The 26577-nt window shown below is 46.7% G+C and overlaps 1 protein-coding gene across 1 annotated transcript in view; it reads left to right on the top strand.

Annotated features, from left to right (window-relative positions):
• Positions 1-5057, top strand: part of LOC141092722 (phospholipid scramblase 2-like) — a 90672-nt gene extending 85615 nt beyond the window's left edge. Inside the window, exon 9 of the mRNA XM_073579117.1 lies at positions 4098-5057. Coding sequence (XP_073435218.1) covers positions 4098-4136 — 39 coding nt within the window. The 3' untranslated portion in view covers positions 4137-5057. The remainder of the gene's footprint in view (positions 1-4097) is intronic.
• The last annotated feature ends 21520 nt before the right edge of the window (positions 5058-26577 follow it).

Below are 26577 nucleotides of genomic sequence, written 5' to 3'. Positions count from 1 at the left end.
GCCTAGACAACTGTAAAGTGGAGTGTTTGGTGAACCTTATTTCTTTTTTTTTTTTTGGGGGGAGGAAAGGATGTGACCAAAGTTTGAAAGCTATAGTATCACAAACTTTTTGGAGCGATTACAATGCAGGAAGCTAACCTACAATGCAATTGATGAGGCTCCAAAAAATAGGGTGATACTAGCCTGGCTGGCCCTGAAGGGCACAAGCCAGCAAAAAGGCTCCTCTATCTAATCCTATATAGTGTTTGCAACCAACCAATGACAATGGATGCGGTTGGAAGCACACTAATATAGGAGCAAAAATCTGGCTAAATTAGCTGCAAAAAAAGGACTATGTATGAGGCAGTGACGCACGCTGAGCGGACTACAGCTAGCGGTGGCTGTAGAACACAATGCAACGTGAGCTGCACTCACACACAGAGAGACCTATCTAGACAGGCAAAAACAGTGCAGAGAAATGGGCTATTGCACTGAAAGGCTCCGCTGTCCACTCCTTTAGTGTTTGCAACCAACGTATATGGATACGTATGGAAGCACACTATACAGGAGGGAAAAAAAGCAGCAATAAAAGAAAAATGTGTATGAGGCAGAGACACACGCTGGACGGCCTACAAGCAGACGTGCCTGCAGGACACACTACACAGCGTGGGTCTGCACTCACACAGCCCTTGCAGACAGCTGTGAAAACAGCGCTGCTGGGGAAAAGCAAGCTACAGTGGTGGTTTATGTAGCCTGGGTTAAGCACTATATGTTTTGTGGAATCGCTATTTCTAACTGTCCCTCACAGTCTTCAACAGCAGCCTGTCCCTAACTGAATTCACAGCAGAGTGACCAGAAATGGCGGCTGCAGCGCTTTTTATAGTGCATCATGACATCATTTCAGCAGCCAATCACAGCCATGCCAGTAGTTAACATGCCTACATGCCTAACAGGATGTGCCCACACTTCTGAGGATCCCATTGGCTGAATCAAATCGAGCGGGCTCCTAGCATTATGGGAACTTCCGATTCCGGTATTCGATATGAAAAAAGTATCGGAACTAAGTATCGGAATTCCGATACAGCTAATATCGGCCGATACTTGCGGTATCGAAATGCTCAACACTACTCACCACACATCTAGATAAGTTCCTTAGGGGGCCTAGTTTCCAAAATGGTGTCATTTGTGGGGGGTTTCCACTGTTTAGGTACATCAGGGGCTCTCCAAAGGCAACATGACACCCGCAGACCATTCCATCAAAGTCTGCATTCCAAAACGTCACTACTTCCCTTCCGAGCCCCGACGTGTGCCCATACAGTAGTTTTCTCCCACATATGGGGTATCAGGGTACTCAGGACAAATTGGACAAAAACTTTTGCAGTCCATTTTCTCCTGGTACCCTTGGGAAAATAAAAAAATGGGGACTAAATGATCATGTTTGTGGAAAAAATACGATTTTTTTATTTTCACGCCCGGGAGTTATAAACTTCTGTGAAGCACTGGGGGAGTTCAAAGTGCTCACCACACATCTAGATAAGTTCCTTAGGGGGTCTAGTTTCCAAAATAGGGTCACTTGTGGGGGGTTTCCACTGTTTTGGTACATCAGGGGCTTTCCAAACGCGACGTGTCCGATCTCAATTCCAGCCAAAAAAAGTCAAATGGCGCTGCTTCCCTTCCGAGCTCTGCCATGAGCCCAAATAGTGGTTTACCCCCACATATGGTGTATCAGCGTACTCTGGACAAATTGCACAATAACTTTTAGGGTCTTGTTACCCTTGGGAAAGTAAGAGTTGAGGGTGAAAAGATCATTTTTGTGGAAAAGATATGATTTTATAATTGTATGGCTGTACGTTATAAACTTCTGTGAAGCCCTTGTGGGTTCAAAGTTCTCACCACATATCTAGATAAGTTCCTTGGGGGGTCTAGTTTCCAAAATGGGGTCACTTGTGTGGGGGGTTTCCACTGTTTAGGTACATCAGGGGCTCTCCAAATGTGACATGGTGTCCGATCTGAATTCCAGCCAATTTTGCATTGAAAAAGTCAAACGGCGCTCCTTCCCTTCTGAGCTCTGCCATGCGCCGAAACAGTGGTCCCCCCCCCCCACATATCAGGTATCAGTGTACTCAGGACAAATTGCACAATAACTTTTGCAGTCCAATTTCTCCTGTAACCCTTGGTAAAATAAATAAAATTGAACCTGAAGTATTTTTTTATGAAAAAAAGTTAAATGGTCATTTTTTTTTTTAAATATTCAAAAAATTCCTGTGACGCACCTGAAGGGTTAATAAACTTCTTGACTGTGGTTTTGAGCACCTTAAGGGGTGCAGTTTTTAGAATGGTGTCACTTTTGGGTATTTTCTATCATGTAGACCCCTCAAAGTGGCTTCAAATGTGATGTGGTCCGTAAAAATAAAATGGTGTTGCAAAAATGAGAAATCGCCGGTCAACTTTTAACCCTTATAACTTCCTAACAAAAAAAAATTTTGGTTCCAAAATTGTGCTAATGTAAAGTAAACATGTGGGAAATGTTACTTATTAAGTTTTTTGTGTGCCGAAGGGCATACAAATTCAAAGTTGGAAAATTGCGAAATGTTAAAAATTTTCGCCAAATTTCTGTTTTGTTCACAAATATACACAAGTTATTTGAATGAAATTTTACCACTAACATGAAGTACAATATGTCACGAGAAAACATTGTCAGAATCATCAGAATCCATGGAAGCGTTTCAGAGTTATTACCTCATAAAGGGACAGTGGTCAGAATTGTAAAAATTGGCCTAGTCATGAACGTGCAAACCACCCTTGGGGTTTAAGGGGTTAAAATTCATTGTGGTAATGTCTAGAACCAAAATTAGAAAAATGTTGTCTCTGTCAAAATATATATGGACCTAACTGTATAGTAATTTTTCATTCTGTGCACAGCATTACATGTTCCATGTCTCTTATTAAGTTTGGACAACAAAACTCCTCACATGTGTGAACTAGAGGATAGATCTCTATTATATATGTATTGATTGGTTGCTTCTTCCATTGCATGTTCTCTGCTCCTGCACACCTTCTAATTACAAGTGATGTTCAGCCTCTTTGCGATTGGCTGCTCTTGCTTTAAAACAAGACCATTGTCGTTTCATTACTATGCTATGATTAGGGGCATTTGGGACGCCACAAGCGCGTCGGGTTTTACAGTTTAAAGAAATAAAATAGTGCTTTTATTTCACCTGTGGAAGTGCCGCTCTCTTCACTTTTCCTACTTCTCTCATCAGCGGTGCCTGTTATCAGTGACAGCAGGCGTCGTCTCATCAGCCAACGCCTTCTGACTTGCTGTAAGATTTTCACCGCAGGCCACTTTCACAGCTGCGGAGTCACTCTGACAGCAATACTCCGCAGCGCTCTGAGGCGGTAGCAGTCTCACCGGCGGTAACGTTACCGGCGATCAGAACCCGCGTTGTTTCTCGTGCTGTCACACAGATGACAGCGTGGTAAACACCATAGGAAGTCCGTAAAAATGCAAGCTAAAAATCAGCAAATCCACAAACATTTTTCTACCTGTGTTTTTGATGCGAATTTTATGCAAAAACATGTAAATCAATCAGCCGCGGAGACACCATCACATGTTTCTCAAAGCAAGCAATGACTAGCCAGGTCTTTCACCGGGAAGGAACAACCACGGGAAGGGCAGTCTCCAATGAAGGAAACCACCTATGCGGATTTGATTTACTCAAATGAAGTCAATGGGTTAAAACCACTAAAAATACGCACAAAGAATTTGCATGCTGCAGAAAAAATGCACTGCAAATACTAAAAGGAAAATTGCTGATCATGTGCACAACACTTTAAAATTGTCATTGAATTAGTGGCATAAGGATTCCCTAGTGTTTCTTGGCCCATTTCCACTCAGAAAAACCGCCGCGAAAACGCACCAAAAATGCACCATGTGCACACAGCCTTACTCACTGTACCATTTTATGAACAATTTTTTGTATATTTTCAATAAAGACTTACATTGATTTATTTATCTTTAGCTATATTTTCTTGTAGGTTGACTTATCATTGTAACTTTTAAAAGTCAATTTCCCGGGTTTCTAGAGGACTCTAATTCTTCTCTCTCTTTTCTGCAGGATTTCATGTTTTTTGAACAGACTGGAAATAAACATTAGAATGTGAAGATGGATGTAACAGAAGAAATCCCTTTGGAAGAATTTTCCCTGTTTTATTTTTTTATGTAGATTTTATTTTTCTTAAGTTTTTAAATATGTTGTTAAAATGTTATTTTTCTGTATTTTCTATATACCTTAGTCACACTGCTCTGACTTTTTAGCTTTTATCTAGAAGTAAAATAGACGGGCAGAATGTTACGAGTGTGTATCGTTGCTGGTCGAACCAGTGTGATGTCAGAATGATAGATTTTACTGTGAACTGTCAAACCAGACTGAACCAAATATCACACTCCTGTAACCTGGGGGGTCGCACTTACATTTCCAGCAATGTTCATTGCTATTCTGCTTAGCGAACTTCTCTCTGACCAGGCACTTAGGTCCTGATTCATTAGGACTGGAGTTTGAGATGTTTGTCTCCTAATGAACCAGCCACATCTTAAAACTGATGTGCACCGCCGCCAGAAATGTTCCTCCAGCCAGTCATGTAATTTACGCCACTTTATGGTACAAATAATAGTGAATTTGATGCACGGGCTTTATCACGCCCCTGTCCCACCCAGTTCCATCCACTTTGATAGGAACAAGCATAATATTGTTGACAGTCAGAACGTCAAATTGTGCAAAAATTTTTAGTAACATTTGAAGGTGTTTTACATCATAATTGTGGCGAAAACACCTTTATGTAGGGTCTTTTGCTAATGATTCCTTATGAGGATATTGTTTATATGTAAAATTTACAAAACTGCATGTTTTATTAAAAACTATTACACTTTTATGCAATTTAGTGTTTGTTGACATTTCAATGATCTTTCTTTCTATTAAAACCTTTGCCTTTAAGTGAAAAGTCTACCTCTTGTTAGCCAATGTAACATGAATGTACTGTTTATGATCTGGGCATTAAATAAAAAAATAGTTTTTCAATTTCTTGACATCCATGTGCCAAAAATATCAATGTAACGTATAATATCTATATACTGCACATTAGACTTTTACCAGCTCCGAGAAGTCAGATGCAAGAATATAGTCACTAGTCTGGGTGGGTTCAAACACAATTTTGAATGGAATCTATCAGTGGGTTTTTACTATGTTCTCTAACAGTAGCATGATGTAGAGACAGATACCCTGATTCCAATGATGTTGGTTACAACAGTTTTCTATGCTGCAGATCTAGCAGAGCTCGGAATGCTGAGCCCTGTATAACCCCGCCGACACCACTTATCAGAAGCTTTTTGTGTACATTGTATAGGGACAGAAAGCTGCTAATCAGTGCTGGGGGCATAGTTGGACTAGTAGGCACCAGAGCTGCTTGTGATAGTCTCCTACTGATAAAACACTGATTGTATAGAAACAACAAAACGCAGCCCAGTAAGTGACCCCTCCCTGAAATTGGGCTATCTGCCCCTACATCTTGATTCCCTTCGGTTTTTGCGCCTCTTTTTGGAATCAGTAATGATATTGACTGCCAATAGAGGCTTCAAAACTAGCTAAAAAATGCCGTAATAACAGTGAACCGTCTGCCCAATACCACCCACATTTTTTGTGCTAGCTTTTATATTTGTGTGGAAAGCACATTATAAATAATATTTCTCGTTCGCCTTATTGGGGGACACAGAGACCATGGGTGTATGCGGCTGCCACTAGGAGGCTGACACTATGCACAAAAAAAGGTTAGCTCCTCCGCAGTGTACACCCCACCGACCGGCAGGAAGTTCCTCAGTTTAGCTTAGTGTCAGTAGGAGGTGGACACGGGTCTTTCATTAGACCCATATCTACCTCGATGTGCGTTGTTCCTTTTCAGGTTCCAGGAGGGATACAGTGTGAAGAGTCACAACTGTACTCCCACAAAGAGGCTATGAGTACGGCGTGTACTGCCACCCCGTATCCTCTTAGTTCTCCGGGCGGACCACAGGCTGAGCACAGGTGTCGTGCCAGCGAAAACAGATGGTGCTTGCCCCCCGCCTCCCACCCACTCGCCCACCAGAGCCTGTCGGTTGGACGAGGCGCGAATATGTAGAAGATGAGCAGACAGCGTGGGATACAGAAGGTACCTTTATTGGAGCACCGGAACATAAAGCCACAAGATGACCCGGGAGCGGCGCCAAAGTAGCGCCGCAGATTCTCGCACTGCTCGCGCCGTCCGACGGTCGTCGCATCCCTTTTTGGCCCCGGCGGCGGTGCGGGCCTTCTTCACCCCACTGCCGGTATTCTTGTGAGGGTTGCGTCTGGGAGCAGGGCTATGGCGGCGTCTCCTTTAGGGGCGGACGCGGCTGCGTCGCAATTCTTCCGCGCCGCCCTGTGCTGACAGGCGGCCGCCGTTTCAAATTTAGTCCCCGGCTTCAGTTTGGGCCTTTGCACCCGTCGCGGCCACGCCCCCCGTTCAATATCATAGGCCGGCTGCGCTCCCGCCCGTTCCTAAGCCCTCCCACCGCCTCTCTAGTCTTGTGGCTGGGAAGGGGGAGGAGGCGGTTCTTCCCTCTGGTGCAGGCGGCTAGCTCCACCTTTCTTACACAAAGACCGCGCTTTTTGATTCCTCACATCAGGCTGCCGCCATCTTTGCAGCCTGACAGCCGGAGACTACAGCAGATGCCATCTTTCGGGGACACCGGACCGTGAGTAGTTCTGCAACTGCAGACTGACACCCTACCCTGCCTTGCTGTCCCCCAACCCTCCAGCACTTCCGCAGATTTTTTTCGCATGCTCCTCTTGCAATCGCAAATTCCCCTCTGCCGGGACTGCAGCAATCCCGTTCAGCAGGATGCCGTCCAGGAGCCATCTACTGCGCCACGTGAAATCGAACCCCCCATTCCTGGCTGGGCCTCGTCCCTTTCAAAATCTGTGGCAGACCTCACCAGGGTGTCTCAGTCCCTAGTTGGCCGTTCTTGATAAGTTGCCCCTGGACACTTCTGCAGGGTCCAGCAGGTCGCAAGACGTTCCATCTGAGCCAGCTAGCAGATGCTGCGAAAGGCCCAGGCAGGATCCACGGCTGGAATCCTCTCCTGGTCTCATCGGCACCTAGTCCTTCCCAGCAGTCGCCCTCCCGTGCCTCCTCACCCGAGTCAGGTGAAGCGTTCTCGGATATGTCCTCTGAAGGGATTTTAGAGCTGGATTCTGACCAGGACGCGGACATGAAGGTTACGGTACAGAACCTCATTGCTGCGATTAACCACACCTTCGAAATATCTGACTCCCCTGCGAAATCCTCAGATCAGGAGGTTTCATTCAGACGGGCACAAACACCATCCAGGGTATTCGCCTTCCACTCTGAGTTTGGCAAGATCCTTGCCAGGGAAAGAGAAAAACCGTCCAGGCGATTTCAAAGAGGGAAGCGTCTCGGCGTGCTGTATCCGTTGGCTAAAGAGCTCTCTGACAACTGGTCTGCTTCCCTGTCGGTGGACGCACCCGTGTCCAGACTTTCTAATAACACGGTTCTCCCGCTTCCAGGTGTAGCGTCACTAAAGGATTCTAATGATAGAATTATAGAATCCTTGGCAAAGTCAGCATTCGCGGCGGCTGCAGCGGCGCTATGTCCAGTCTTTGCCTCATCTTGGGTGGCAAAGGCCATAGCCACTTGGGCAGAGGATCTCCGTAAGGGCATCCTAGATAAGGCCCAACCAGAGCAATTGACCGATCTGGCCAACCAGATTTCCCATGCAGGGGATAATCTGCTTTCTGCTTCCTTGGATGCCGCGTCTCGCGCTGTTCAGGCGTCAAGCAACGTTGTGGCAATCCGACGTACAATTTTGCTCAAGGCTTGGCAGGCGGACTTGTCTTCTAAAAAGTCTCTTACCAATCTGCCTATTCATGGAGCGCGTCTCTTTGGGTCCCAGCTGGACCAGATTATTAAGGACGCCACTGGAGGCACGAGTTCTCTCCTCCCTCAGTCCAAACCTCGCAGACCCCCGCCAAGGCGTCAGTTTCGGCCCTTTCGGGCTTACCGCCGCTTCAATACGGCAGAGAACTTCTCTAACCAACAAAGACCACAGGTACGCCAGGATAGAAAGACGGTGTCCTTCAGACCCACTCCCTCCTGGCGATCTCACTCCTCCCAGGGCAGACCCTCCAGGTCCAGATCTGGACGGTCCACGCCAGCATGACTGTCAACGAACTCCCGAGGGTCCCTCCCAATTGGGAGGTCGACTCCGTTTCTTCAGGGATACCTGGCTGGCCTCAGTAGAGGACGCTTGGGTCAGGGAGCTTGTATCTTCAGGGTACAAGATAGAGTTCATTTCTCGTCCACGGGATCGCTTCTTCGAGTCCCGTCCTCCAAAAGATCCAGCCTTAGTTCCGGGGTTCTTGCATCCATCGCCTCTCTCCTCAGTTCCGGGATGATTGTGCCCGTTCCCGAATCAGAACGTTTCACAGGGTTTTCTTCAAACCTGTTCGTGGTGCCGAACAAAGGCGGGACAGTTCGCCCCATCTTCGACCTCAAATTACTCAACAGGAGAGCCCGACTGCGTCATTTCCGAATGGAGTTTCTTCGGTTAATCGCTTCCATGGAGACGCAGGAGTTCATGTGTTCAATAGACATTCAAGATGCCTATCTACATGTTCCCATATTCTCCGGGCATCAGAAATTCCTGCGATTCGCCAGGAACATTATCAATTTTGTGCACTGCCGTTCGGTCTTGCCACCGCACCCAGAGCATTTACAGAGATCATGGCGGCGTTGATGGCCTGGTGGAGAATCAGAGGTCTCGTTCTTTTTCCGTACCTCGACGACATTCTGATCAATGCTCCATCCTTTCGTCAAGCTCGCCAAAGTCTTACCTGACCAATTTCGGGTGGCTCATCAACGAAAAGAAGTCTTGTCTTGTCCCGACACAACGTCTTGTGTTTCTGGGTCTATTGTTCGACACTCGTCGATCGAGGGTTTTTCTCCCTCAAGAGAAAATTGGCTCCCTGCAACGGGATGTACGATCGCGGCCGCTCATGAGACTTCCATCTCTCCGGACGACCATCAAAGTCCTGGGAAAGATGGTGGCGGCAACAGAGGCGGTCCCCTTTGCCCAATTTCACTCCAGACCTCTCCAACTCGCCATCCTATCCCGGTGGAACAGGTCTGTCCTTTCCCTGGATCGCCCATTTCGTCTTTCAAACCATGTCAAGCAGTCCCTCAATTGGTGGCTGACGTCTCCTCTCATCTCCCTAGGACGGTCATTCCTCCCCTTTCACTGGCAGATTGTGACAACGGATGCCACCCTCCTCGGCTGGGGGGGCAGTGTTCCGCAATCACACTGTTCAGGGTTGTTGGTCAACTCAGGAGTCAGCCCTGCCATTCAACGTCCTCGAGATACAAGCGATTTATCTGTCTCTCGTTCACTGGGAGAGACTTCTCAGGGGACTGCCTATCCGGATTCAGACAGACAATGCCATGGTGGTGGCATATGTCACACGCCAGGGAGGGACGCGGAGTGTCTCAGCCCTGGCAAAAATGTCCAAGATTCTTCATTGGGCGGAGGCTTCAGTCCCGGCAATATCCGCGGTACACATTCCCGGCGAGGACAATTGGGCCGCCGATTTCTCAGCCGCGAGGATCTCGCAGCGGGAGAGTGGTCCCTACATCCGGAAGTATTTCTTCAACTTGCCGTCGTGGGGAACCCCGGACGTAGATCTGCTAGCTTCTCGCCTCAACAGAAAAGTTCCACAGTTTGTATCCAGGGCTCGAGATCCTCTCGTGGTGGGCGCCAATGCTCTGGCCATTCCTTGGTCACAGTTCGAGCTCCCCTACCGGTTTCTTCCCCTGCCTCTTCTTCCCAGGCGGCTGAAGAAAATCAAGGCGGAAGGAATTTCAGTCCTCTTCGTCCCGAATTGGCCCAGTAGGGATTGGTTCGCGGACATCGCCAACCTTCTCGCGGACGCCCTCTGGAAGCTTCCAGACTGAGCAGATCTGCTGTCTCAAGGTCCGATTTGCCACCCCAATTCTCGGCCGCTCAATTTAACGGCGTGGCTGTTGAGGCCGAGGTTTTGCAACGATCAGGATTTTCCGATCGAGTTATTCATACCATGATCTGAGCCAGGAAGCCATCGTCTTCCAAGATTTATTGCCGTTCTTGGAAGAACTATTTCACTTGGTGCGAGATCAATGACATTCCGCCCATGTGTTTTTTCGCTCCCTTCTGTCCTGGCGTTCCTTCAAGCGGGGCTGGATGCGGGTCTTGCCCTCAGCTCTTTAAAGGGTCAAGTGTCGGCGCTGTCCATTTTATTTCGGAAGACGGCTCCCGTCCTCAGGTTAAAACCTTCCGTCAAGGTGTGGCTCACATGGTTCCTCCGTACCGAGCGCCCGTAGATCCATGGGATCTTAATCTGGTTCTCGAGGTTCTGCAAGGTCCTTCCTTTAAACCTCTCTGTGATGTTTCCCTTTCTCTCCTTTCGTGGAAAGTAGCCTTTCTGGCAGCCATCACCTCCATCCGGCGCGCGTCGGAATTGGCGGCCCTCTCTTGCCGCTCTCTTGGTATTCTACCAGGACAAGGTAGTTCTGCGGCCTCCGCCCTCTTTCCTTCCTAAGATTGTGTCCACTTTCCACCTGAATGAGGACATTGTTCTCCCGTCCTTTTGTCCGGGTCCAGCTCACCCTCTGGAGCGGTCCTTGAACAAGCTGGACTTGGTCAGGGCGATGAATGTCTACCTAACTAGGATGACTTCTTGCGGAAGACAGATTCTTTCTTCATCATTCCAGATGGGGCGCGGAAAGGTCACCCGGCCTCCAAAGCTACTATTGCTCGCTGGATCAGATCGGCAATTTTGGAGGCCTACCGGGTCAAACAACGAGTGGTTCTTCGGGGAATTAGAGCGCACTCTACCCGGGCAGTGGGTGCCTCCTAGGTGGTACGTCACAGAGCTTCCGCGCTGCAGCTTTACGAAGCTGCAACCTGGTCATCGGTTCACACGTTTGTAAAATTCTACAAGGTCCATACCTACGCTTCGGCAGATGCCAGCCTAGGTAGAAGGATCCTGCAGGCTGTGGTAGTGAGTCCGCTGGCCTGATGGAAGTTTGTTTTTCCCACCCCAGGGACTGCTTTGGGACGTCCCATGGTCTCTGTGTCCCCCAATAAGGCGAACGAGAAAACTGGATTTTTGGGTTGCTTACCGTAAAATCTGTTTCTCGGAGCCTTCATTGGGGGACACAGCACCCTCCCATGTTCTACAACTCTTGTTATGTTGGTTGGTTTGAGTTGTCTGTTCTGTTTTCAATCTATTCTGTTACTTCTCCTACTGCTTTCTCACTAACTGAGGAACTTCCTGCCGGTCGGTGGGGTGTACACTGCGGAGGAGGAGCTAACCTTTTTTTGTGCATAGTGTCAGCCTCCTAGTGGCAGCAGCATACACCCATGGTCTCTGTGTCCCCCAATGAAGGCTCCGAGAAACAGATTTTACGGTAAGCAACCCAAAAATCCTGTTTTACTTTCTAATTAGCTAATATTAACCATGTAAATTATAATATTTAGTGACAGTCTGTATAATCCACAGGTCTCCAACCTGTGCCTTGAGCGCCACATTTGGTTTGCAGCTCTTCTTTGTGGCTGGTCATATTCGTCCTGACCATATAAACTATGTACCTGCTACAACATGGCATCCACATGCACAATATTTACAATCTACCCTATGCCCAAATCAGTGCTAATTTATGTAGTGTAATGCCATTGTGTTCAATTTTAAGATTCACAGCGTTCTTTCATGATTTCCTGTTTCTCCATGTTGAAACAGGTTTTCTCATAATCATAAAAGGGTTAATTTGCAGATTGCTTGTAAAAACAAGGAACTTTGCTATTTACTTAGGCCTCTTTCACACTTCAGTTTTTTTCATCAGTTCAAATCCGCCAAAAAGTCAGACAAGCGGATCCGTTCCCAACTGATGTGAACGGATGGCACAGGATCCGTTTTCAGACGGATCCTGAAAATGAGGAAATTTATAGGAACCGCTGGCCGGGAAGGGGGGAGAGAGAGAGAGACACATTTTTTTTTTTGGTCCGGCACCCAGAAAGAATTTCGGGTTAAATGAGTGTCTGGAGGATCCGCCAGAGAAAAAAAACGTTGCAAGCTCCGTTTTGAAATCTTTGAGGATGGTGACGGACAGCAACTTCTGGCGGATCCTCAAAAAAAACGGATGCAACGGACAGCAATCCGTCACAATCCGCCATTAATGGAAGTCAATGGGGAAAAAAACTGATCCTCAAAAGAAAATTTGAGGATCCGTTTTTTTTCAAAACCTGGCGGATTGTGACTGATTGTAAAAAACTGAAGTGTGAAAGAGGCCTTATCAATAAAAAATCATCTCCTTTCTCAAGGGATTTCTATCTTCTTTAGTTTACGGCTCATTGCCTAGTTACCGGCCACCTTTGCAGTCTATCAGTGGTGGTGAGTCTTCTAGGCAAGGAGCGCACATTTGCAAGCTATTTTCTTTTGAGCTTGTAAGCACTGCTTTGAAGCTGGCCAGGTTGCCGGATCTGGCCACCCTACATGCCCCTGTGATTCTCTGGTGCTGGAGAGTGCACAGTATGGGCCAGTGGTGGAACCATGCTATTGGCCCAATCTGTCAGCCTTCAGAGTTGCATCACCTTCCCTGGCAATCAGAAGTCCAGGAGGCAGGGGAGCTGTTTGCTATTGAAGATGAGAAGAACCCTTTTATTTGTGACTTGAATGTGACTACTTACAGCTCAATTTGGCTCACAAAGTTGGGGACTTCTGCCTTGTACTGTGCCTGTAAAAATGTATAAGGGTATGTTTCCATGGTCAGGATTTGCTCAGGATTTGATGCAGGTAAAATCTGAACCAAATCTGCACCTGAGGTCACTGGCAGATCACCTGCGTTTTTTATGCATTTTTACATGCGTTTTTGATGGGTTTTTGATGTTTTTTTTTTGTAAGTTAAATAAAGATATAATATTTAACAAAAAAAAAGATTTGTTATGTAATTTCTGGTCCAACCTCCTCTTTAACATTTGTACAACCCACACTCCATAACACACAAAGATAGATAGATGGAATGAGATAGATAGACAGACCGATAGATCTAGAGATAGATAGATAACAGATCTATAGATAGATATGGGATAGATAGATGATAGGTATGGGATTGATAGATGCATATGTCTATATCTATAGATCGATCTATAGATAGATATATCTATCTATATCTATAAGATATATCCATGTTTCTATAGATATATCTATCTGGCTATTAAAATAGGGTGGCCCTCCAAAAAATTATGTGGGCTCCCGCACAATTTTCTGCAACAGAGGGGAAGCCAACAGCCGGGGACCAATATTTGTAACCTGGGAAGGGGGTAATGCCCATGGATCTTCCCAGGCAGCTGTCTGCATAGCCTTTACTAGCTATTAAAATAGGGGGACCCAAAAAAAATGATGTGGGGTCCCCCTATATTTTATAGCCAGAAAGGCTATGCAGACCTCTGCGGGCTTATATTCATAGCCTAGAGAGGGTCTCTGGATATTGGACCTCCCCTGGCTACAAACACCAGCCCGCAGCCACCCCAGAAATGGCGCATCTGTAAGATGCGCCAATTCCGGCGCATAGTCACTCTTCCCACTGCAGTGTATCTGTGGCATATGGGGTAATAAGGGGTTAATGTCACCTTTGTAAGGTGACATTAAGCCTGGTTAATAATGGAGAGGTGTCTATAAGACAGAGAAAAGTATTTTAATGAAATAAAACAATACACGGTTTTCCATATTTTTGTTATACGCCCAAATCCAAGCGAAGCCATCGATCACCTGGGAAAAAAAAAATCAACACAAATACTCCCTGTACAACGTAGTCCTTAATCACAAAGTCCTTAATCATGTAGTCCTTAATCCCACGACGAGTTCAGCTCTGCTACATCTGGATGCATGACATCCAGACATAGCAAAGCTTGTAGATGACCACCGGAGATCTCCGGCGATCATCTACACTGTCAGCTGACCGTGAGAACTAGCCTAGTGACCAGAGATAACCCCCAGTCACGTGCACGGCAGTTCTCGCGATAACTTAGCTTATCACGAGAATTGCCGCGTTATTGCAGTAACTGCAGTGGACGTGGACTTCCGGCAGCGGGACAGGTAAGAACTTATGTTAATTAGTAGACATGCGTAGTAAGCTGCTCTTAAGCAGCTACTACGCATTTGACCAATGATTAGATGCGGTTTTACCGCATATAAAGATTGTCTAAGGGAAATTTAGTCGCCACATTGTAAACAGACATGCTGCATTTTGAAAAGACGCACCACATGTCCGTTTACGCAGGTCTGCTGTCTGCGTCTTTTAACACATAGTGGAGAAGGGATTTCATGAAATCCCCTCCACTATGCTGTAACATCTGGACGCTGCATTTCCTGACCATGGAAACGTACCCTATCACGTGTTCAAATGTAGTTTTAAGTGGTTTTTTTTCTTAAGTCAAACTTAACTCTTAAAAATATGTACCAAAGTAAGCATGTCTCTGTGGAACATATGGCTTTTCCAAACTTTGTATCTGGAATATTATTAATGCTGTGCTCGTTAATGGAAGGTCAATCTTCTATTCTTATTCTGGGATCAACAGCCTTTTTTTTTTTTTCAGACCTTATATTGATGGGGTTGTCTTAAATATTTGATGATTAATCTCAACTTTTTTCATAATCATTTGGAAAATTCACTTTATTATATTTTTTTTAAATAATTTTTCTTGTGTTTCGTACTTTTATCTGTATTTTATTGAATGACTAAACCCACTTGGGCGCCCGACACCTAAGGCATCGCTATGAATAATTCACATGCACGTGACAGCCATTTAATTAGCCATCATGTGCCTTTGACAGCCGCTGGCAGAGCTCCGCTCCGCCTGCAGCTCTTTACCTGTTTAATTCTGTTAGTCTCTAAAATGTTAGGGGTCTTGGAAAATGGCAACAAAAGCAAAAATAAAATTTTGTAATGGATTTCAGAATTTTTTTTCACCACTTGAATAAAAAACGCAAAACTGTAAATGTTTGGTATCTGCCTACTTGTACCTTCATACCACTATTTGAACAGAGGGAGGAAAAAACGGAAAAAGGTGAAGGGGATAAAGGATATTTATTCAATATCATTCCTAACTGTCATTACCTTTTCTTCCAATATTGTGACGATTAAAGTTATCGCAAATTTATTTGCATGTCCTATCCCAGCGGCCACAACACGAGAGTGGGAGAATACCGCGCCTCACCTCTCGCTCTGTGCAGCAGTCACAGATCAGTGTCGTGGTTGATGGGATGGATTGATCTGTACCACTTCTAGTGTTGATATCTGCTCATTTTCTATATAATTGGGCGTAATTTACATTTGCTAAGCTACATTTCCCATTGACGGTAAGCTTATCAATTTGGCATAATTCTTTTGGGGAGAATAGATCAACGTGTTATCCACCACCCTCGGGTCCTTCAAACGGAACCTGAAAACCCATCTTTTCAGGAAAGCTTATGTGGCGCCCCTGAGGCTCAGTCGCCACAGAGGTACTGCACCTTCTCCTAAGGTGTAGTGCCCCGCCATCCAGGTAAGGTGGGAACTCCTTGCCACACTCCCAACACCTGCATCCCACACACAGGATAGTTCAGCAGGGTCACATTGCAGCTTCAGGCTCAGGGTAGCAGAGCACCCTTCGTGGAACCCTGCTTTGTAACACGAGATGTGCTGGGAGGTGGGTAGAGTTAGTATAAAAGAAGGAAAGATAGGATTTACAGATCAGTCTGAGGTCAGTCTGACAGGAGGTCAGTCGGGAAGGAAGTCACTCAGACAGGAGTGAGGGTCCCTGGAAGAAGAGATGGAGGAAGGAGTGCTGCAGCTGCCTCCGTGACCTGAGTCAGCTGGCACGGGAAAGGAGAGAGGAGAAAGATGTAGAACTGTAACTTAAGTTTCCATAGAAAGAGAAAGACAAGTACGGAACGAAGGAGTGAGAACAGAGAGGAGTTGGTTGAGAGAGTACCCTGCCTATAGGTTCTCAGCGCAAGGCTGGGGCCCGGTCCCCGAGGTTGTATGGACACTTATGGTTCTGCAGCAGACATCGGTAGAGTAGTTGGCTGTAAATGCACTACTCCCATCCAAGACTTGGGACACAACCGCAACTGAATAGAGAGCTGGGTTCCAGGAGGTCCCCAAGCAGGCTACAGCTGTCTGTCATACAAGTGAGAGTTCTAGGAACATCTAGAAGAGAGGCATTCCAGGGTAACTAAGTACTGGAGTGCTTCACACTTAAAGGCGCATTGGAGGAGTCGTTCAGAAAGGCACATGTTGGCGGAGTGTTGGCAGGGAGAATCCTATCTGGCCAGGAGGTTGACCGAGTCTCTGCCCCGGAGGACATGGTATGGAGGCGGGCACCTGTGTACGCTACAGAGTAAAGCCTTGGAACCACAACCGCAGGTGTCCTCCATTCATTCTGCGCCGACACACTCAGCCCTGCTACATCTGGGCACCAGCGTCTACACGGCCCTGGGACTACAGCTTCACCTGTGGAGAAATTTACCATCTATCCTGCGCACACCATCAGTCCCAGAGGATCTGCACGCAGCATCGGCCTAACATCATGCTTGCTGAACACCACAGGTGGCGTCACGAACTATCCATATAAACTACATCGCAAAACCACGATTTTATAGGGCGCCCAGTGCCACAGACCGGGTCACCGCTGCTGTGACACATCCCATCCCACTGACACCGGCCCAGTACCGAGTACCCCACAGCCCTGGGACGAGGGGGCGACCCAATTTTGGCGTCACGAACAGGATGACGAGACCCGATACCATCGGGTTCTGTGCGCCTACGATTTGCTGGACTTTGAACTTTTGAGAATGTAGAAGACCAAATTTAATAGACTGTGACATGAATCTTAAAATGGCCGCTGGCGCGGAGAAGAAGGGCGTGAAGAGATGGGAGGTCCTAAGAAAAGACTGCGAAGAGTGTTGGGCCTGCCCTGCCTGAATTACTATGTGACAGATACATGGCCCACCCCCCCGAGGGGTTCATATTCTGGCTTGGTATGAAGGCGCTGGAAGAAGATGCCGCCCCCGGAAGGAGGGGCAGAAGAAGCCAGTGGCGGGAAAGGGGCCGAGACAGGGAGAAGAATGCCATTTTGGGAAGAGAGGGAAGGAGGCCTGCGGAGCTCAGGGAAGCGGATCTCCCTGGCGCCGTGGCTGAAGGCTCCAACCTGATCTCCGGAATGAACCGTCAGCGGCTGGAAGACGAGATTATCCAGCTAGCGCACCTGCTGAGGCAGGAGGCGCTATGGACACTGAACTGGCAGTGCGCCCAGGAGGGGCCTACACCGCGGTACCTGTTACACCGGTACTCGCCACTGCTGCACCGGATTCTATCCCAGCCGACTGTGGAGCCTGCCGCCGCCATCACCCCACCGGAGGCCCCCGCAGATCCGGATCCACCATTAGCTCCACCGCCGTCCCAGGTGTCCCACCGGACTGCGCCCAACATCACTATGCCTGCACCGGAGCAGAGGCCGTACCGCCGGGAAGTACCAGGTATATATACCGGCCCTCCTAATGGGTTAACCTTTGAATTCACGTTGTCAGGGGCGGGCCTGTTGCAACTTGAGATGGGGCAGTTGGAAGAGGCGGCTGGGGGCCCAGATCAGACAGAGATGGGGAGGTGAAAAAGGTCCCTATTGAGAAGGGTATGGCTGGACCAGGCCCGCAGGGTCAGACATCTCTATGGCTTGGAAGAATCTAGGTCGATTTGGCATAGTAACATCGACATCCCTTTGCCAGAAAGTCCCCGCTTAGCTGCTTATCAGCGCCAACAAGCTGAGGTATCCCTCGGTGCTAGGCCTTGTACCAGAACAGCGGAACCACCTATTGGAGAGGAACAGTTGGTGGGCATTGACATGCATCATGGGTTCCCTCTGCCACAGTTTCAGGGCCCTCTAGCAAGTAACCAGAGTCAAGATGAAGACACTGAATTTGGTAACGGTTCCAGTTCCAGAACCCCAGGAAGGGATCATCACCAGTAAAAGAAAAATTTCCACAGTCTCGTTACCCAGGAGGGTTTGTTAGCACCAGTTGTGCCTTTTTCATTTTTGTTCATCATGTTTTGCACTTAGTTGCCTAGTTGCATTGGCAGTGTTTTCCTTCTATTGAACTGAAGAGATCCTAGACGCTGATTGATCCAGAACTGCATTGTAAATAGTTTGCACCTCTTTAGGTGCTCTCTCTTGGTTTTACATATATAGACACTTTGCGAAGATGATGTTTTTGAATGGACACCTTTCAAAGAATGATGTCTACCTTGAAGGACACTGCAAGAAATCCCGGCTGGGAGCAGTGTCCAGCACTTACAAGAATCTTTGAAATGTTTTACTGAAAAGTATTTGATAATATGTTTTACAAGAATGTTGATAACTGAGAAATAGCTTTTATAGAGAATTAGGAATGTCTGATATAGAGATGAGCAATGTGAATAAAGAATTGAAAGAGACAGGTGACGGACCAGGTATATGCGGTCAGCGTCTTGCGTCTAGTAGAATGAGAGAACAATGTGAAGTAAATTGACAGAATAAGAGAAAAGGTGATACAGAGAATAGCTAACTTAGAATCCTTAGAATCCTTTAGATAGGATTGTTTGTAACGTTCAAGATGAGTACCTCCTATACTAGGAAGCTTAGCATAAGTAAAGTTTGTTAATGCATTACAAAATTTTTGCATGTTCCTGTTTGTCACTTTGTTTACCTTGCAGCCTGCGGATGTGCTGTGTTTAATGGGGGGTATGTGGCGCCCCTGAGGCTCAGTCACCACAGAGGTACTGCACCTTCTCCTAAGGTGTAGTGCCCCGCCATCCAGGTAAGGTGGGAACTCCTTGCCACACTCCAACACCTGCATCCCACACACAGGATAGTTCAGCAGGGCCACATTGCAGCTTCAGGCTCAGGGTAGCAGAGCACCCTTTGTGGAACCCTGCTTCGTAACACGAGATGTGCTGGGAGGTGGGTGGAGTTAGTATAAAAGAAGGGGGAAAGATAAGATTTACAGATCAGTCTGAGGTCAGTCTGACAGGTCAGTCGGGAAGGAAGTCACTCAGACAGGAGTGAGGGTCCCTGGAAGAAGAGATGGAGGAAGGAGTGCTGCAGCTGCCTCCGTGACCTGAGCCAGCTGGCACGGGAAAGGAGAGAGAAGGAGAAAGATGTAGAACTGTAACCTAAGTTTCCATAGAAAGAGAAAGACAAGTACAGAACGAAGGAGTGAGAACAGAGAGTAGTTGTGGGTTGAGAGAGTACCCTGCCTATAGGTTCTCTGCGCAAGGCCGGGGCCCGGTCCCCAAGGTTGTATGGACACTTATGGTTCTGCAGCAGACATCGGTAGAGTAGTTGGCTGTAAATGCACTACTCCCATCCAAGACTTGGGACACAACCGCAACTGAATAGAGAGCTGGGTTCCAGGAGGTCCCCGAGCAAGCTACAGCTGTCTGTCATACAAGTGAGAGTTCTAGGAACATCTAGAAGAGAGGCATTCCAGGGTAACTAAGTACTGGAGAGCTTCGCACTTAAAGGCGCATTGGAGGAGTCGTTCAGAAAGGCACATATTGGCGGAGTGTTGCCAGGGAGAATCCTTTCTGGCCTGGAGGTTGACAGAGTCTCTGCCCCGGAGGACACGGTACGGAGGCGGGCACCTGTGTACGCTACAAACTGAGAGTAAAGCCTTGGAACTACAATCGCAGGTGTCCTCCATTCATTCTGCACCGACACACTAAGCCCTGCTACATCTGGGCACAAGCATCTACACTGCCCTGGGACTACAGCTCCACCTGTGGGGAGCTTTACCATCTATGCTGCGCACACCATCAGTCCCAGAGGATCTGCATGCAGCGTCGGCCTAACATCATACTTGCCGAACACCACAGGTGGCGTCACGAACTATCCTTATAAACTACATCACAAAACCATGATTTTATTGGGCGCCCAGCGCCACGGACCGGGTCACCGCTGCTGTGCACATCCCATCCCACTGACACCGGCCCGGTACCGAGTACCCCACAGCCCTGCGACGAGGGGGTGACCCACTTACAGACTGCAATAACCATTCTGCCGCCTCACCACCACCCGAGCTGCCGCCTCATCACCACCAGAACTGCTGCACCCCCGACCTGTCTCTTCCCCACTATCCCGTAGAATGTAAGTCCGCAAGGACAGGGTCCCCTCCCCTCTGTACCAGTCTGTCATTGTAAATTTGTTTACTGTTAACGATATCTATAACTTTGTATGTAACGATATCTATAACTTTGTATGTAACGATATCTATAACTTTGTATGTAATCCCACTTCCCATGTACAGCACCATGGAATTAATGGCGCTATATAAATAAATAATAATATGTTATCTGTTATTTTCATAAAGTAACTGGTAAATCTCTTTAATTTATTTTTCTTTAAACGAGTGAGATGTTATGATGTAAAGAGAAACCACTCAATGACAAATTTCGCTCTGCCAACTTTGCACTGATACTGAAGCCTTTTCTGATTACTGAAGTTTTTGAACCACTTAAAGGAAATCTGTCATCAGGTTTTTGCTATTCCATCCGATGTAGGGGCAGAGATGTCAATTCCAGCGATGTGTCACTTACTGAGCTGCTTGATAAAATCACATTTTTCTCTGATGCAGATGTAGCAGTTCTCTGAATTCTGAGCTCTGTAGGACCTCCACCACTGATTGGCAGCATCCTGCCAGAGTACAGTGTACTCAGAACTGCCAATCAGGTTTGGGGGCCACATTATAGGGTTATACAAAGCTCATGAATACAGACTACATGATAGCAGATTTACTACTAAGCAGCCCAATAAGTGATACATCATTGAAATCAAGGTCTCTATCTCTTCATTATGCTGCTCTCAAATTAGGTGGCAAAAAAACATGACAGATTTCCTTTAAAGGGAGTCTGTATGGGCAAAATCACATTATGAATTAAGCACATATTTGAGAAGAAGCATAACACCATAGTTCCAAAATCCGTGGGATACTACAGTATTTAAGAAAATAATCGATGATGTATTCTGAGAGTTAAGCGCTCAGTGTACCGTGGCTGGTTCAGAGCACCACTCCTCTATCAACCTAGCCACACAGCTCTTCATTGATTGACAGCTCTAGCCTGAATGACGCCAGCGCTGTCAATCAGTGCTGCCCTGTGTGGAGATGCGCTTAATTCACAACATGATTTTCACTTTAAGTACAATCCCTTCACTATTTTTATCTTGTGTCATGGACAAGTGAAATGAACATTGATTTTCATCTTTTTATTCAACAGCTACAAATGATTTTGCAGTATATTGACGCATCGTATGGCTATAATTGCTATAGTGCATCTGTAGAACTATTACACGAATTCATTACACTATGTATAAAGTAGAATGTTTAAATAAAAGTTAATATATTAATCCAAGTTGTGTAGACTGTTTTTTGTTGCATCCATGACATGGCATATGTCACACCCTTGACGCCCCCCGAAGCTGGCAGCGAAACGCGCGTCGGGTTGAGGGGATGTCAGGAGCACAATTCCTTCATGTTATTAGCTTGGTTTGATATGAATAAACCTATTCCCTTGAAACAATAGGGACTTTGGATCAACTTATTATTTGAGAAAAAAACAAAAACAGTGGTTTTCAACTTATTATTGCCTTTGGTCTGCTCCTGTTTTACCATATTCAGGTGCTAAGAGTATACATGCCTTCTTGACTTGTGTTTTTTTTATCTTTATCTGGATTACCATATAAACCTGGTGTTCATATTTACCATTTTATGCATCGTGTGGTATTATTATTTTATTTGGGAGTTGTTTGTTAGCAGTTTTTTTTGTACTGATATGAATTGATTAAACATCATAAGTATGTACCTATTATAGATTAGTACTGGAGTAGTGATATCCCTGATATATCCTTCATTGTATTGCTCTTACTATTTTTCATCCCTACTCTTTTGATTTTGTGCTTGGCATCCCTTATAACGGCATTTTGCTTTTTTGTGCATTTTTAATCTTGACTGATAAAAATATTGGTTTTATAGATATTTTGTGGCATCTCTTCCTTGTCCTATATGTATGATATATGGGATTGGTTGTTGCATTACCTTTGAAGTGCCCCTGCAATATTGGACACATGTTGCTCTAAGGCCTCTTTCACACATCAGGTTTTCGCCGTCAGGCGCGATCCGGCGCTTTTGACAGAAACCGGATCCGGCGAAATGCAATGCCGGATCCGGTTTCCCCCCCATTGACTTGCATTTGCGCCGGATCGCGCCGGATGGCCATGCGTTTCATCCGGTTTTCGCCGGATCCGGCAATGTGTCGCGATCCGGCGTCTGGAAAAAACGTCTACTGTAACGTTTTTTGTCTCCGGCGAAAAAGCCGGACACGACGGATCCGGCGCGTCCGGCTTTTTCACACAATGAAAGCCTATGAGCGCCGCAATGCGCCGGATCCGGCGAAAGCCGGATCCGGTGGCCGGATCCGGTTTTTTTGGTCTGAGCATGCTCAGTAGCTCTGCCCACAAGACATATATAAAAGCAAGACAGTGGGACCCACAGCCACACCCAACATGCCACCCAAGCCAAGAACCAGGAGAAGGCAGCAGACATCTGCAGCACCATCAGCACCACCACCACCCCAAATGGAGCAGCAAATGGAACATGCAGAGGAGGGGAGTCCAGAAGCAGATGAGAGACGGTAATTATCAAATCCCCCATTCCTCCAAACTAGGGCCATGGAATATCAAGATATTCATTGGCCCTTTGTTTCTCTTTATTCAACAGCCGCCAAAGAGATGCAGCAGCAGCAGCAGCAGAAATGGCATCACTGGCAGCAGCAACAGCAGCAGCAATACCCACAGCCATGGAGTCTGGCCATCAACAGGACAGCACATCTTCTTCTGGGAGCCCTCCCTCGCATCGTCAGCGTTTGACGGTAAGTTTTTATTTCCAAAATCCATCATCTCTGTAATATATGTCTATTCATTGACTTTTAATTCAAAACAGGAATCACAAGATGAAGAGGAGCTCCCAGAAGAAGAAGGAAGGGGTGGACAGACACCTGGAGTGGGCTCACAATTGGTAAGTTTTTTGCATCAAACGCAGAAACACAACATCACACTACACACAACACATAGAAAACAATGTTCTGCAGACCACACACAGCAAACAAATGCCTACATCCAAAGACATAACATTTTTTGTTTTCTTCTCTAGTATTCCCAATCTGGTGCTCGGCCAAGAGGTCCTCGCAGTGCCTCCCAGGGTCGTCGGCGACAGGAACGCGGCGGTCACCAGCGTGTAAGTATAAATATTTTTGCTTTGTTTTTTTGCACTTTTTATTTCATTTCTTTTGTGGAGGCTAATTATGTTATTTTTGTCTTTTTCTTTAACAGCCTTCACAGCGTGCTCCCGACTCTGACGGTGAGGATGGAGGGATTGATGTGGACCGCCTCATCGATCTCGTCAGAGAAAGGGAGCCGCTCTGGAATATGGCTGACCGCCGCCACGCTGACCTGATAGTTACCCGACGACTCTGGGAGGAAATCTGTTCTCTCCTTGTGGGCCGCTGGGAGGACCTCGAAGCTCGGGCCCAGATTAAAGAGCGTAAGTATATACAGTACCGGTTGCTTGATGTAAAAACCAGTGTTTCCCGAACTCCAGTCCTTGTGGTCCCCACGGATCATGTGTTCAGGATTTCTATTTACTATGGAAATCCTGAAAACATGACCCCTGGGGACCATGAGGACTGGAGTCTGTGAAACACTGATGTTGTATACTAACCACTCCTTTCTCGTTTCAGGGAACAGAATTGTGAATCGGTGGCGGTCTGTGAGGGATCGTTTCAAGAAGGAGTTCAATAAAGAGATGCGGGCCCCGAGTGGATCTGGAGGACGCAGGAGCAAGTACAAGTACGCACAAGCCCTGTCGTTCCTCCGGGAAACAATGCTCACCAGAAGGTAAATATTACACACCACATGTGAAAAGAATGTTAGATGTAACTTTTTTTTTTCAGCCAGGGCCATACCATGTCAGTATTTTAATTGTTTTTTTTTCTCTTTATTCCACAGCATGGTGAGCAGCACTCGGGAGCCTGCACGATTGGACCCTTCTGAGGCGATCCCTGAGGAGACCGGCACCGAGGGACACTTCGACCGCCCCGGTACATCTGCACCTTCCCAGCCTTCCCACACATTTGACCCATCTGTCCCATCCACCAGCACAGGAGCATCGTGGCCGCCTACATTACATGAAGCTGCTGGTGAGGAGATCGCTTTCCCTTTACCCCACCCTTCTGCCCCTGCCACCTCTAGTACACCTGCGGGTACTGGGCGGCAGCGGCAGAGGGGTCAGGAAAAGAGTTATGCGCAAGAGTTCTTGCATCTGAATGCATCTTTCCAGAACTGTCTCAAAGTCTTGTCAGAGCAAATCTCCGCAGGCTTTCAGCAGATCAACTCCAGCATTCTGGAGGTGAAGACACTTCTGCAAACCATGCATTCAGAAGCAAGATCTTCGCCAAACCACACCTTTTTCAGGTCTGTTGTGGAGCGCATGGAAACGCTATCTCCTACCCAGCAGATGCATGTAATGCATTCGTGCCACGGTGCTCTACAGCAGGTTACCTCCCAACCTCCACCTCCCACCACTGTAGTTCCTCCACCTGCACCACCTCCAGCCACTTTCCATCCTCCCCCTCCTATTACATCTGCACCCCCTCCAGCCACTTTCCATCCTCCCCCTCCTATTACATACCAGCAACCTCACCAGTACCAGCAACCTCCCCAGTACCAGACATCTCCCCACTTCCAGCAACCTGCCCCGTACCAAACTCCTTCCCCGTACCAAACTCCTTCCCCGTACCAAACTCCTTCCCCATACAACTTTCCATCAACATCATCTGCTCCTACAGTCCCTGCCCAACCCTCCACTCCACCGCCCACCACCTCTTCTGCCTCCCACATGTCCACCCATTCTGTAGCTTTTTCCACACCATCACCTCTAACTGTTCCTTCCCCACCACGATCCCAGTCCTCTCTCCACACACCCAGTGTCGAAGTGTCCCGCAGCCCCTCCAGCAGTATTTCCACCCCACAGTACACAGATTTGTAATGTGTGTTTTTTGTAATAAAAATGCCCATTGGGTTTAAAACCTTTATTAAAAAAGTTTTTTGCACTTTAAAAACATTTTACAAAAAAAAAAAAATTTAAATAAAAGTTAAATTATCGTTTCACAATGGTTGTCTGTCATTTCTTTCTGCGGCGAACTATGTTTTAAAAAAAGGTTAAATACAGGGTATTTCAAAGGTAAAAAGGTATTCAAAACCAGGTATATAACTGTGGGTAAATTTTAGCTTTTTGCCACAGTTGTGTTCCTGGTTGTGTTTGAAGCAAAGTATTTCACCTAAAAAGTTGTGTTTATTGTTGGTGATTTCCTACCAATGTACACAACTTTTGTTAAAAGGTGAAATACTTTGCATAAAACACAACCAGGTACACACCTGTGGCCTAAAGGTAAAAATAGTAAGACCATGACAAGAAAGCCAACTTTGGTTGGCAAAGGTATATACTGTTGGTCCAGAAGGTACACAAGTTTGGTTAGGGCACAAATCTTTCACACTCTGTCATCCTGCCAGTGTACTCTGCCTTGAGGTGACATAAAGTATAGTGCAAAATTGTCCCTCATTACTGAAACCGTCACAGAACTTCTAGTGGTAATATTTCCAATGACAACATCCATCTTCGCCAGTAACTTGCTCTTCTCTCCAACCTGCACTTTCTTCTCTACAACCTGTCAAAGAAGGGCTGTAGGAACATGCTATATCTAGTTTTCCAGTAGCCAATCCCGTTCGGAAGGCCACAAGGGTAAATTTTAAAAACCGGATCCGGCGTAATCCGTCGAAAAACGGATATAAAAACGGATAGAAAAACGGATGAACCGGATGAGACGGATCCGGTTTTGTCTGTCAAGAACAAGACGGATCCGGCAGAAAACCGGATCCGGCAGAAAACCGGATCCAGCACTTCAGGTTTTACAAAACATTTGCTGGATCCGGCATTCCGGCACGACGCCGGATCGCGCCTGACGCCGAAAACCTGATGTGTGAAAGTAGCCTTATATGTCACACCCTGTATTGGTCATTTTCTGAAGCTAAAAGGGGTTGTCCAGTCTTAGACTACAAGTCTGCAGTCACTCTAAATGACTGCAGACTTGTTAATCCTCACATTACGCACATTGTGCACTGTGAGGATATTCCAGTTTTGGGAGCATGCGGGAATGTGACCCTATTCCAACGAGTACTGCAGGAACTAAGTACCATGATGGACAGATTAATATTTCTAATATTCAAGGATAATAACAGATGATGCTGTGCCAGTCCTGACTAATCAGAAGCTGCGTCTGGGGAAATGGAACGTGGGAGATTCGATGATCACCCATCTAATGGTTCCATTAACCTGGATGTTGGATGTTGGAATC

The sequence above is a fragment of the Dendrobates tinctorius genome, unplaced genomic scaffold, assembly GCF_039654945.1.
Source record: "Dendrobates tinctorius isolate UK_male_01 unplaced genomic scaffold, ASM3965494v1 ptg000060l, whole genome shotgun sequence".
NCBI classification, from domain to species: domain Eukaryota; kingdom Metazoa; phylum Chordata; class Amphibia; order Anura; family Dendrobatidae; genus Dendrobates; species Dendrobates tinctorius.
Note: the sequence above shows the minus strand (reverse complement) of the source record. Positions and strands in the feature narration are given on the sequence as shown.